Source organism: Octodon degus, unplaced genomic scaffold, assembly GCF_000260255.1.
Source record: "Octodon degus isolate 3935 unplaced genomic scaffold, OctDeg1.0 scaffold00058, whole genome shotgun sequence".
Taxonomy (NCBI): Eukaryota; Metazoa; Chordata; class Mammalia; order Rodentia; family Octodontidae; genus Octodon; species Octodon degus.
The window spans coordinates 1,411,357-1,424,362 of record NW_004524634.1 but is presented as its reverse complement, the minus strand read 5'-3'; the positions used below and the strand labels follow the sequence as shown (position 1 = coordinate 1,424,362).

General features: G+C 35.6%; 1 protein-coding gene across 13 annotated transcripts in view; it reads left to right on the top strand.

Moving 5' to 3' along the window:
* Tia1 (TIA1 cytotoxic granule associated RNA binding protein) overlaps positions 1-13,006 on the top strand; it is a 37,743-nt gene that overhangs the window by 12,743 nt on the left and 11,994 nt on the right. For 3 of the 13 annotated variants that reach the window (XR_002821654.1, XM_023718372.1, XM_004634051.2), the window contains exons 2-7: positions 847-943; positions 6,091-6,189; positions 7,103-7,157; positions 7,331-7,363; positions 8,565-8,652; positions 11,963-12,038. Coding sequence is in view for 12 of the 13 variants with exons in the window: in XM_023718372.1 (XP_023574140.1) it covers positions 847-943; positions 6,091-6,189; positions 7,103-7,157; positions 7,331-7,363; positions 8,565-8,652; positions 11,963-12,038 (448 nt within the window). In the remaining variant the exon portion in view is untranslated. The other 10 variants (XM_023718371.1, XM_023718370.1, XM_023718375.1 and 7 more) reach the window with 7 other exon arrangements.

Below are 13,006 nucleotides of genomic sequence, written 5' to 3'. Positions count from 1 at the left end.
TATATATGTATATATATACACACACACACACACATATGAGTCAGGAAGAAATTAATGTTCTCAGTAACAATACAGAAGTAGAAATAATTATAATGCTTCCCAGGATTGCTTATATAAAATATCCTAAATAATAATGATTCATTTACAGCTAGCTGGGCATGGTAGTGTATACCTGTAATCCCAGCATTTAAGAGGCAGAGGGAGGAGGATCACATGAGTTTGAGGCCAGCCTGGGCTATATAGTGAGTTTGAGGCCAGCTTGAGCTGCATTGTGAGATGCTATCTCAAATAAACCAAAAGAGGGCTGGGGAAATAGCTCAGTGGCCTAAGTGCAGGGATCAAATCCTAGCAAGTGCAGGATTTGATCCCTGATATCAAAAAAAAAAAAGAAAGAAAGAAAAAAAAATTTGAGTTTTTATTTTTATTTATTTTTTGGTGGAACCAGGGATTGAACTCAGGCCCTTGCGCTTGCCAGGGAAGCGCTTATTCCACTGAGCCATCTCCCCAGCCTCTCGTCTTTAAGTTTTTAAAAATGTATGCTCGAAGGTAAGTCTAGAAATGTAAACAGACAATAGGTTTAATTTTTAAAACTTTGACTAAAATATATAAGCATGTGCTTATACATTAGCTTTCCCTCTAGTTGCAGTGTCAAATGCATTTGCAAATAGCACGTTTTATATTTACCTGAAAGATTGTAAAGTGTTGACAAACTTTATAGAAAGTTTTTCAAACACATCTTTTAAGGCAAAGATTCATGCTCCCAGAGTTTATTTTCCAGCAAGCACCTTTAAAAACCAATAAAAAAAGAAGCAAATCTAAAATACTAAACTTTTTTTTCTGTTTCAGATACGTCGGTAACCTTTCCAGAGATGTGACAGAAGCGCTAATTCTCCAGCTCTTTAGTCAGATTGGACCATGTAAAAACTGCAAAATGATTATGGATGTAAGGGTATTTTACTTAGTTAACTTTCTTCTTTTTAGACATATTAGTTAAAGCCATTAATTCTAGGACTTATATTTAAATCTGTAAGGATTTCAGTGAATTTAATGATTATCTGGCAACAAGATTTAATTTATTTGACTAAAGGAATAGAATAGAAGCAGTCATTTTTAGAGCAGATTCATTGAAGTATCAGAATTTATTTTGTGTATCAGGTTGCCAACTTATTAAAATGTAGTTTCTATAATTAGATTAGGAAATGAGTATAGACATTTTACACAGTGAAAATGTTTTTAACTTTGTGTGTGCGTGTGTGTGGCCAGCTCAGTCCACTCTGAAGGTGGGGCTGGTGTAGCATGTGGAGCAGGGGATCAAACCTCGGTCCCTGTGTTTGCCTAAGCAGGCGCTTTAGCCTACTGAACTATTTCACGAGCCCTTAACTTTATTTTTGAAGGTCGTGATTTAAGTTTTTCTTGCACTTAAGCAGTTTTAAGAGATATATGTACATATATTTTTTTTGTATTTTTTTGTATATATTTTTTTAATTTTAATTTTTTGTTTTTTAAATTTTATTTATTTATATGTGTGTGTGTGTGGCCAGCTCAGTCCACCACAGGCAGGGCTGGCTGGCATGTGGTGCTGGGGGATTGAACCGCGGTCCCTGTGCTTCGCTAAGCTTGTTCTAAGTAGGTGCTTTAGACCACCGAGCCATCTCACCAGCCCTAATTTTTTAATTTTGATGAGGCGAGTTTTTGATATTTGGAAAAGAAGTTATTTTATGCTATGGTTTTCCTTCCTATAAAATTTCTGGTTTTCCTGGCTACATGCCTGTAATGCCAGCACTTGGAAAGCTGACATAGGAGGGTCACAAGTTTGAATCCCACCTGGTAGTTAAATGACAACTTCTCTCAAAAAGAGCTAGCAGTGTAGCTCAGTGTAAATGCCCTGGGCTCAATCCCCAATACCAACAAAAAGGAAAAAAAGAAAAAAGAAAGAAAAATGATTTTTTTTCTGGTTTTCTTTTTTCCAGAAAAATTGCAGTTTAACATTTTTAACTTGGTGTTTTAAAAAAAATCATTGTTTAGTCAAGCGTGGTGCTGCACACCTTTAGTATTCCCAGTTATATGGGAGGTGGAGGCAGGAGAATGAGATCAACGACAGACTCAGCACTGTAATGAGAGTCTATACTACCAAAAATAGTAATCAATAATTAGTCAAGTTAATGTGTTACCTGTTAAATGTTGTCCAGCTTATCTTCTCCTGCTGCACAGTTATCTAATTATGTAGATGGGATCAACAGCTGTTTTTGTCTTTATCTTCTATCGTATTTAATATTGCTATGCTTTTGGATAAAATAGATCTCTGTGAGACCAGCCAGGAATAGTGGTTCATGCCTGTAATCCTAGCACTCTAGGAGGTTTAGGTTGAACGAATAGAAATAGTCCAGTTTTGGTAATTTAGTGATTTAGCAAGACCCTGTCTCAAAATAAAAACGGGATTATGGGCTGGTACATGCTCATAATCCCAGCTTTTGGAAAACTGAGGGAGGAGGAATCCCAAGTCAAGGCCAGCCTAGACTGTGTAGTGAGTTCGAGACCAACCTCAACTATATAGCAAGTCCCTATCTCAAAAAAAAAAAAAGAAAGAAAGAAAAAAAAAAAAAAGACTGGGGATGTAGCTCAGTGTTCAATCTCCAACATTCCCCTCTCCCCCCAACTTTTAAAGTGGGGGAGCTAGTCTCTGAAAGCATAAGGGAATTAAGGAGAAAAGCATTTGGGAAAATATGGTAGGAAAGGTAAAACCCGTCTTTCTTGATCTAGGTCTTTTCCCAGTGGTAACACGGATTACTTGTTATTGCCAGTTATGTTATTGCATTATCACAAATGCTCAGTAGAAGCCTTGTAAAGAAAACATTCACGCAAGGGAATACAGCAAAGCAAGGATATAGCCCTCATTGATCTATCTGGCTATAGATGTCCATTAGCTGTATGGAGCTGCTGTTGTCCCTCTCTAGCTGTTTATTTGCCTGGGTACGGATCATTATGCTCCTGAATTGAAGCTAGCAATATGTATATATGGGTAGTTTATTTTTACTTTCAAAGTTAGTTTTTCTGGATGCACATTAAGTAACATACATGTTGTTTTTCCATTTGTTTGTTCCACTCTTCAAATATTTTCCCATTGCTAGAGATTGAACCTGGAGCCTTGTACCTGCTAGGCAAGCACTCTACCACTGAGTTATATCTGCAGCCCTCTTTCTTCTACCCCTACACGCAAACTAGTGTGTCTACCCACACTCTAATACCCGTCAACAGTTTCTTTGTAATAGAATACCCATTAAGGGAATCATCTGTTTGAATGATAAAAGTTGTTTGGTGTTTGGTTTTTGGTTTTGGGGGTATTTTTGGAGACAGTTTCATTTTGTAGCCTAGGCTAGCCTTGAGTTTGTGATGATCCTTCTGTCTCAACCTCCCAGTGCTGGGCTTACAGGCATGTGCCACCATGCCTGGCCATTGTTTTTAATATTTTATTTTTATTTTGTATTTAGTACAGGGTCTCACTACTTAGATCAGACTCATAGTGATTCTCCTGTTTTCAGCCTCCGAAGTGCTGGAATTATAGGCACACACCACCACACTCAGTCTCAATCACTGTCTCAGCATGCCTTGGGGGTGGGGCTGGCGCTGCATGCCAGGGATGGAACCCCGGTCCCTGTGCTGTGCTTAAGCAGGCGTTTTAATCCACTGAGCTATTTGGCCAGCCCTAAAATTTTATATTTTGACACATTCTTTCACAAAGTCACTAAATTGCTCAGGCAGGACTAGCGTGTAGAACTCTGTTGCTTCAGCTTTCCAAAGTGCTAGAATCACAGCTTTGTGCTGTCACACAACTTAGATCATGTAATTTTTATGTTCTTTTAATTGTGTAAAACAAACAATGTGTAATCCCAATGTAAAAGTTATGTGGTATTTTATACTGATGAGTGTAAAACACTGGGTTTCCCTGCTTTCATTTACAATAAAACATCCCAAAGGCTTAGGCTGGGAAAAGAGCTCAGTGGTAGAAAATTTGCCTTCATAAGGCCCTGGGTTTGATTTTGAGGACACCAAGATAAACTAATCTATCCAGGTTTTATGAACATATAATCCCAGTTGCTAAAAGAGAAGAGCCAGGCATGGTGACAGGTCTATAATCTCAACACTCAGAAGGCTCAAGTAGGAGGATCATTACAAGTTTGAGACCAGCCTGGGCTACAAAGTGAGCTCAAGGGCAACCTGAACTGCATAGTGAGAAATACAAAACAAGTATACAAAAACAAGAGTACAAAAACAAGAGGACAAACATTTTTAAAAGCTCTGAGCAGGTAAAAAAAAATTTGTGACAGAAAGTCCACATTGTAAAGAAGGTGTGGGCAGGGCGGGGGAGTTAGCTCAGTTTTTTTTTTTTTTTTTTTTTTTTTTGTGGCACTGGGGATTGAACTCAGGACCTTGGGCTTGCCAGGCAGACACTTATGCCCTTGAGCTACCTCCTCAGCCCAGCTCAGTTCTTTAAGTGGCTGTTTCAACAAAGCAGTCAGGCTCAGGTTGCTGTGGCTCCATCCCCACAACCAAGCCAGCCAAACCTGCCCTGAAGGCATTCAGAGCCAAAAAAAAAAAAAAAATCCTTCTGTAAAGCAGGTGTGACACACGCCTGTAATTCCAGGGAATGCTCAGGCAGCAGGATTGTGATGGGTTCAAGGCTAGAAACTACATAGAAGGACTCTGTCTCAAAAAAAGAGAACACATTGTAAAATGTTTTCTAAAACTTTGCTTGCCAGAGAACTTAGGCTCCAGAGCCTATTTTATAAACAGGTTGAAAAAGATTGGCTATGGGCCAGGGAGATGGCTTGGTGGTCTTAAGGGCCTGCCTGGCAATCTCAAAGACCCGGGTTCAATCCCTGGTACCAGGATCCTTGGTACTGCTGCCCTGAAACTGGATGTGGTGGTGCAAGCCTGTAATCCCAGTGCCGGAGAGAGTGAGCCAGGAGGATCACTATGAGTCTTAAGCTGCACAGCGAAACCCTGTACCAAATAAAAGATTTTAAAAAGAAAGAGATTAAAAAAGTTTTCTGCTACGCAACAATTTAGAAGTAGCAAAGAGATTTTATGGCAATAAAAAGTAACATAACGTATAGAAAAAAATCAAATTGTCACCAGGTTTGGTGGCACACACTTATAAGGTCAGCACTGGGAAGACTGAGGCAGATCACTGTGAGTTTAAGGTCAGCCTGAACTACACAGGGAGACCCTGTCTCTCTCTCAACCTCTCCCCTCCCCCCCAAAAAAATGTTAAAATAAGAATTGTTTGTTGTTTTGAGACTGGGTCACGCTATATAGCCCAGGTTGGCCTCAAACTCAAAATGATCCTTCTGCCTCAGCCTCCTCTAAGTGCTGGAATTACAGGTGTGTGCACCATCCCTGGCATAAACCTTCAAAACTATGTAGCTTAAAGATACATGGTGGGGGAAAAATAGAAATTATTATATTTATAGCTATATATTATTAAACTTTAGTAGCATAACAACCTGCCAAAGAGGATGACATATCAAAATTTTTCTTTATTTTTTTTTTTTTTGCTACTGGTGATCACACTAAACTAGCCTTTTTACTTATTTTTATTTTATATTTTAGAGAAAGTCTTAAGTTGCCCAACTGAATTTCAACTTGTGATCCTCCTGCCTCAGCCCCCCATGTGCTGGGATTACATGCATGTGCCAGCATACCTGGCTGATGAAGAAAGCTTTCTGTATAGTTTTCTCTTTAAGTGCCTACTTTGGGGCATCAGTACTGGGGAGTGAACCAAGGCCTGTTCATGATGGGCAAGCACTATATACCCTGCCCTCAGCGTTTCCTTTTTTATCTAAAAATTTGCTTGTGGAATGGGTCACTCATTCTCAATGACCTGATAACTGAAGCATTTAAAACTTGGTTTTAAAATCTCTACATGGGGGCCAGGGAGATGGCTCAGTGGAATAAGCGCTTCCCTGGTAAGTGCAAGGGACTGAGTTCAATCCCCAGTTCCGCAAAAAAAAAAAAAAAAAAAAATCTCTACATGATTTTAAGATAATCGAATAAAGTTTGAAATTGACTTTGGTATCCCTTCTCCAACAGACAGCTGGAAATGATCCATACTGTTTTGTGGAGTTTCATGAACATCGCCATGCAGCCGCAGCACTTGCTGCTATGAATGGGCGGAAGATAATGGGTAAGGTAAGCTGTCATAATGAAAGGTGACTTGCCTGGAAATTTTTAAGTTGTTTATGGTTTGATTCCCTTTTTAGAAGCATTATATTGTTGGGTGTGGTGACACACACCTGTAATGTGAGCACACAGAACATTGAGGCAGGAGGATTTCCTGTGTATTAGAGGCCAGCCTGGACTACACAGCAAGACCCTATCTCAGATTTATTTATTTATTTATTTATTTATTTATTTATTTATTTATTTATGGAACCGAGGATTGAACTCAGGCCCTTGCACTTGCCAGGGAAGCGCTTATGCCACTGAGCCTTCTCCCCAGACCCCTATCAGATTAATAAATTCACTTTATAGCAAAAGGTTAACTACATGCTCACATTTTATATTTGAAGGTGCTATAAAGCTTTCAGGAAGGAAGAGGCCTGTGTTTATATTTGCATTCTCTCTGGCTCTTTGCACATGATAAATTTTTTTTAATTAAATTTATTGGTACATTTTAGATACTCATAAATTCACATGATAAAGTAATATTTGTCACATTACTCAAGCTTGGATAAAACATTTAGCAACATTCAGTGCTAATGGGTAATGATAAAGGGAAAATCTGTTGGTTACTTTGGTTAAAACAGTTATTTCAACATTAATACAGATGTATAAAGATTAGGATATTTCAGGGAATATTGCTCAGTTTTAGAGCTCTTGCCTAGCATGTGCAACGACTTGGCTCATCCCCAGGACCAGGGTGGGGACAGGGAGGGGTCACAGTATCTTAAGTGCTTTGCATAAATGTAGGTCAAAAGGTGATTATTGAATCTTTAACCACAACTGGTATCTCTTTGTTTCATCTTTTCTCTGTCTTCATACATAAAAGTCTTGTTTTGAACTTTTATTATTATGGAGTATAAATTCAGAAATTTTCTTTTAGGAAGTCAAAGTGAATTGGGCAACAACCCCCAGCAGTCAAAAGAAAGATACAAGCAGTAAGTATATTTTGTACTCTTTGAATATTTGTTTTTTATTATACCCACTAGTTTTATTGTAAAGCATATAAACATTATACATGTTTGAAGTAATATTTTGATCGTTATCCTAAGATATGATTTAATGTGTTTGTGTTAATAAATTTAAGAACAAATCTAATCTTTGTCATCAGGTAGTACCGTTGTCAGCACACAGCGTTCACAAGGTAATTGTATCTTCTTAAACATAAAATGAAATCTCTTGCAAAGGCTATTCACTAACCACCTGAAGTTTTTTTGTTTGATATTGGGGGCGGGGGGAGGGAGGAGATAGCATTTCTGTTGTCTCTGGCAGTATTTTGTTCGTTTTCCTTGTTCACCAAATGTGGCTTGTCCACCACTGTAGTGCTAGTTCAACTCTGACCCCTTCGTAGCAGCTGATATCCTAGAAATACTTCACCACCTAGAGGGCAAGATACTCTGTTTCCTTGAGGTCTCCAGATCTTCCAAGTGCTCAAGTTGCTCGTAAAACTGTTTCCCAAAGAGCAGCCCAGTATGTTGCTTAAGGCCTCCAAATAGGGGTAATCTTTCTTTCCAAATATGCTTTGTCAAAATTGATATATATAATATATATATGTGTTCCTTTAAAAATGTTTGTCCAACATTTTGCCTTTTTAAGTGTTTCTTTTTTGAGTGTTGTCTTTAAAACGTCACATATGGGATGATTATATCTTTCCAATGCTTTTTTAATGGTTCTGATATAAAGTGAAGGGATTACTGTTTTCATTCTGTTGCCTTCAGTCTTAGTTCACTTGCACATGGATTCACATAAACTGAATGGTGTAATGTCTGGGCAACCAAAACTGTTGGCTTTTGAGAAAACTGTCAAAATACTTTAACATCAAACTGTTGCAATGCAAGGTATTTCTTTGATTGTTCTTCACAAAATATGGTTAAACCAAGTAGATCATGTAGCTAGCTTCAGTAAATTGTCTTAACTGAGGCAAATCTAGTCTACAGAACTCGCAATACCACTATTTTATTTTAATTTGTAAAGCCTTTAATACAGTGGTAAAATGAATAAAAGTAAATAACTGCTATTAGATTGGTAACTTTTTAATTTTTTTGCAGAACTAAAATTTGTTATATATTAGTTTATTCTCTTAGACTAGTATAATTGACTATAAATAGAAATGTAACTATGAGTTTTCAGTTAGCTATATCAGTCTTTTTAGAAGAATCTTTCCTGTACTGTTACCTTGATTTATGTTTAAAATTAATAGAATTTGTATACAGATAGTATAGTTTTACTTATGCTTTATATTATAATCTGTAAATTATCTTAATACTTTATTGGATAGATTGTGATATTTTCCAAATTCTAACGTTCTATTTTTCTTTTCACTTCCCCTTTTATCCCCTCATAAGATCATTTCCATGTCTTTGTTGGTGATCTCAGTCCAGAAATTACGACTGAAGATATAAAAGCAGCTTTTGCTCCATTTGGAAGAATATCGTAAGTAATAGAAGATAAATGAAATACTTGTGATTACAAATAGTTTTATGTAAAAATAAGTTTAAAATAGTTCTGTTGTGAATTTGGGATACTAATTTTAACTCTTGAATGTAGTGTATTAGATTGTTTAGGGATAAGATATTAATAGCAAAAGAGTATTTTCCCATTAATGAATAAATCTTTTGTCAATTATCTTAAAATCCTTTTCAACTAGCATTAGTTTTTGACATTTGCTACTGTACATGTTATAGTTTTTTTTAACGTGGGTATTTTGATAATGATCTTCAGTAACTTGTGCTTTGACTAAGCAATTGTTTGGGCACTTCTCTGATACCATGCATTTTATGTTAATATAATTTAACACCAAAAAACCTTAACAAAAAAAGCACTTGTTAAATGTTACTTCCTAGTTTTTGTCTTTTTTTTTTAATGTTAACAAAGTAGTACCTTATAGGTTTTGTAAAGCACTATCTTGCTTGCATTTGGTATTAATCACTCATTCCTAGATCCTTTCTAAGTAGCTTTGTTCAAGGTAGCACTCATCATAGAAGAACTCCTAGAAAAGCATGCCATATTAGAGAGAACAGCTCTTTATAATACTCTTAGAAGTAATTTTTGAATTTAGAAACAATTTTTTTAAGGATTTCTGAGTGCTTTTTATTATTATAGCTAGACAAGTAGTAAATAGAAAGTGCTAGTTGTGGGCTAAGTTCAACAGACCAACAGCAAAAACCAGGATCGGAGGAAGATGGAAAGTAAATGTCAGTAGCATTGGTGATGAACTGTAGGAGTTTTCATTTGAAGAATTAGAGTTCATTGGTAAAAGGAGGAAAATGCATAGTGACAGAGGAGTAGCCAGTTTTAAAGGCAGTCACAGATGGGGCTTATAAATGGACTCTTCTGTTAAATGACACTATCTTTGCAAAAACTGATTAGGAAAATAAAATTTTAATTTATTCATCCTCTTTGTCTGCTTTAATATTTCCTATGCAAAGGAGTTAGGTCCAGGGCTTGTAATGGTTAGCTAGTAATGGTTAGCTTGCTTTGAGATATCTAGACTTGAGTATTTGGCTGTTCAAGGATTCTGTAAGTCCCTGTGGACAGAACGTGGGTGCTTTCATTTTGTTCTGCAGAATTCATATTAAGTTTTGTCCTATCCTCAGAGTATTCACAAGACCTTAAGAGATTAAGAACTTTGTTCTACATCTTTGTTACTGCTTTTTCAGAGAATCTTTGGGAGAGAAATAACAGTTGAATAGATTTTAGGCCTGACATTTTCTTAAGCTTTGAAAAGAAAATTTTTTCTAACATTTTAAACAGATTTAACTATTTTGTTAAATGCTTCAAATTTTTTATTTAAGTAATTTTGCTTAAAATGGAAATTCTAGCTTGGGATTATACAAATATTTAGTAACTGGTAAGTTTAAATTAAATGACCCAATTTTAGCAGCTTTTTTATTTTAATCATGGGTCAATAATTTCTTTTTGTCAAATACAGTATTTTGGTCAAGGATGGTGGTGCATACTGTGATCCTAGCACTTGAGAAGCTGAGGCAGGAGGATTGCCTTGAGTTGTAAGCCACCATGAACTACATAGTGAGTTCAAGGCCACCCTGAACTATGTAGTAAAACCATGTCTCAAAAAAACAAAAGAAATACATACATACATACATACATACATACATACATACAGTATATTGGCATCATTTTTAGTTTGGATTTTCTTATGGTCCCACAATTACTGATGTATTGGGGTTTTTTTAGTAAGTTTTTTTTTTTCTTTTACTTTCATCATTTTTAGTTGAGGTAATGGACAATTTCTGAGTTTTAGGCTATGCAAGGAGTTAGGTTTCCTAAATTTGAATAAGCTGTTTGGCAATGAGTAGCATATTTTTCTGATTTTTATAATTGTTCTTACAAGAAATAAGTTAACAGCTATATGTTGAACAGTTTTCAATATAGTTAGATATTTTCTATAAGGAAACTACAATAGTAGTTTATTGAAGATGTTATAAAATTAAATGGTGGCCAGTTAAGCTATATTTCATATAAAAAAATATACTTTCTCTGTTTTACACAGCTTACACTTTTCCTGTTTCTTGAGGCTAGGGTAACAGCGAATTTTGGGATAGAAGTGTATCAGTTACCAAATTAAATGCATGTGTACCCTCTAAATAATTTAAGAAGTATTTTTATATATTGAGCAGTGACTTGCATTAGCTCTCCCTTTTCACCAACACCTCCTTGTCATTTTGACTTACTTAATAAATCACCCCGAAATTAATCTAAAATATGCTTATGTATACTTTAATTAATAATACAATTACATTGCATGGCTTTCTGACTTGGGTTTTTGTTATAAAAGTGCCTGTTTTGTTCATGTGTCCTGAGAGAACAAGCATTGTGACATACCTGGCTAACTTAAAAGCAGATTGCCTGTGAAGCACAATTTGAGTCCAATTTTTTGAGGTATGGAGTTTTAGCTATCATGGCTGGGTTTTTACTCAATCTCAAATAATAGGGCTCTGGTTATTTTGCAGAGTGTCTCTGAAGAATGGACAGAATTGCCCTGGCTAACTACAAGCTACAGTTCACAGTGGATAAATGTTGGCGTGCTTTTTTACTTTTCTGATTTTTTAAAATTTCGCTTTTATTATTTTGTAGTTTCCAATCAATCTTAATATGAATGCTATTATAAAATTCAGTCTAAAATCTTTCTTATATAATTTAAAACTAAAGTGTATATCTAGTATTTTTCTTCAATGATTTAACATTTCTGAAAAATAAAGTTCTCACTTTACCCTAGCCCAAAATGGGGGTGTAGATTAATTTGAAAAAATGAAATAATTTAATTAGTTTAGGAAATATATAATTTTTAAAATTCTTTTAGTTTCTGGTTTTCTATTTTAAGTTTTTTAATGATTAGGTAGAATACGGTGTCAAATAGCAAATTATAAGTTGCATGGTTAAAGAAAGCCATTCATTTATTGTACTTGGGAAATTTTTAGTGGTTAAGTGGTAATTCATATGAATAGTTACTTTCACCATGCTTAATATATAAAATTAAAAAAAAACATTTTGAAATGGGAGGCAGTTTCTGTATAGTATGTACATATATTTAAGAAGTTACTGATTTGCATGTCTCTGAAGCCTCATTTGCTAATACATGATAAATTTTATAGTAAAAGGTACAAGTTCATTAAAGGCTCACTTTAATGATGGTAAAACATGAAGAGTTGTGTGTGAACTTCTCACTTTCTATCCAGAGGACGTTTAGTAAACCTAAACTTTTGACTGTTTCTGTTTGCAGAGATGCTCGAGTGGTAAAAGATATGGCAACTGGAAAGTCTAAGGGATATGGCTTTGTCTCCTTTTTCAACAAATGGGTGAGCTCAATCAGAAGTGCATGTGCAGTACTTTAAGAATAAAGAGTGGAAACACTTATTAATTTTTCTTTCACCTACTGTTTATTCATTGTACTGATAATTAGCACCCTCACTAAGAGGATATCTTCTTTTTCCTATTTATTCATTTTTAGCACCTGATGCATATAAAGTATGGATAAAATGTTTCATAATATATAAACAGTAGCTGTTTAGCTTATCAGTCAAAAGTCGATGTTGAAGAAATTTATTTACGGGGACTGAATGTGTTGCTTGTTTGAGGTCCTTGGTTCAATCCTCAACTCCAAAAAAGAAAGAAAATCTTATCTATGAATTTAATTCATTACTTCTTTTTTTTATATTTCCATGGTCATTAAAAAGTAAGCAAATGGTATCTGGCACAGTGTTTGCCTATAATCCTAGCACATGAGAGGTGGGAAGGTGAGGCAGCATCATACTAGTCTGGGCTACAGACTGCATTGAGGGTCAGCTTGGACTATATAAAGCAAGAGCCCATCTCCAAAATCAAAAAAATTGTGGCTGGGGAGATAGCTCAGTAGTCTTAAGTGCCTGCCTGGCAAGTGCAAGGACCTGGGTTCAATCCCTGCTACCATATGGTTTGCAGGTAGCCACAGAAAATGAGCATGGTGACACAAACCTGTAATCACAGCACTGGGGAGGCTGAAACAGTGAGACCATATATCAAAAAAAAAAAAAAAAAAAAAAATTAGGGAAGTACTCTGAGGGATGAAAATTTTTAAAAAATTATTAATATAAAGGCTGGGGAAATGGCTCAGTAGAATAAGTGCTTCCTTGGCAAGCACAAGGGTCCAAGTTCAATCTCTGGTTCTGCCAAAAAAAAAAAGGTATATTAATATAGTTGGGATATTACTATATTTTCCTTTGATTATTGAATGCCAATTTAAATAGACTTTATTTTTTTTTTCAACATTTTATTTTATTTATTTATA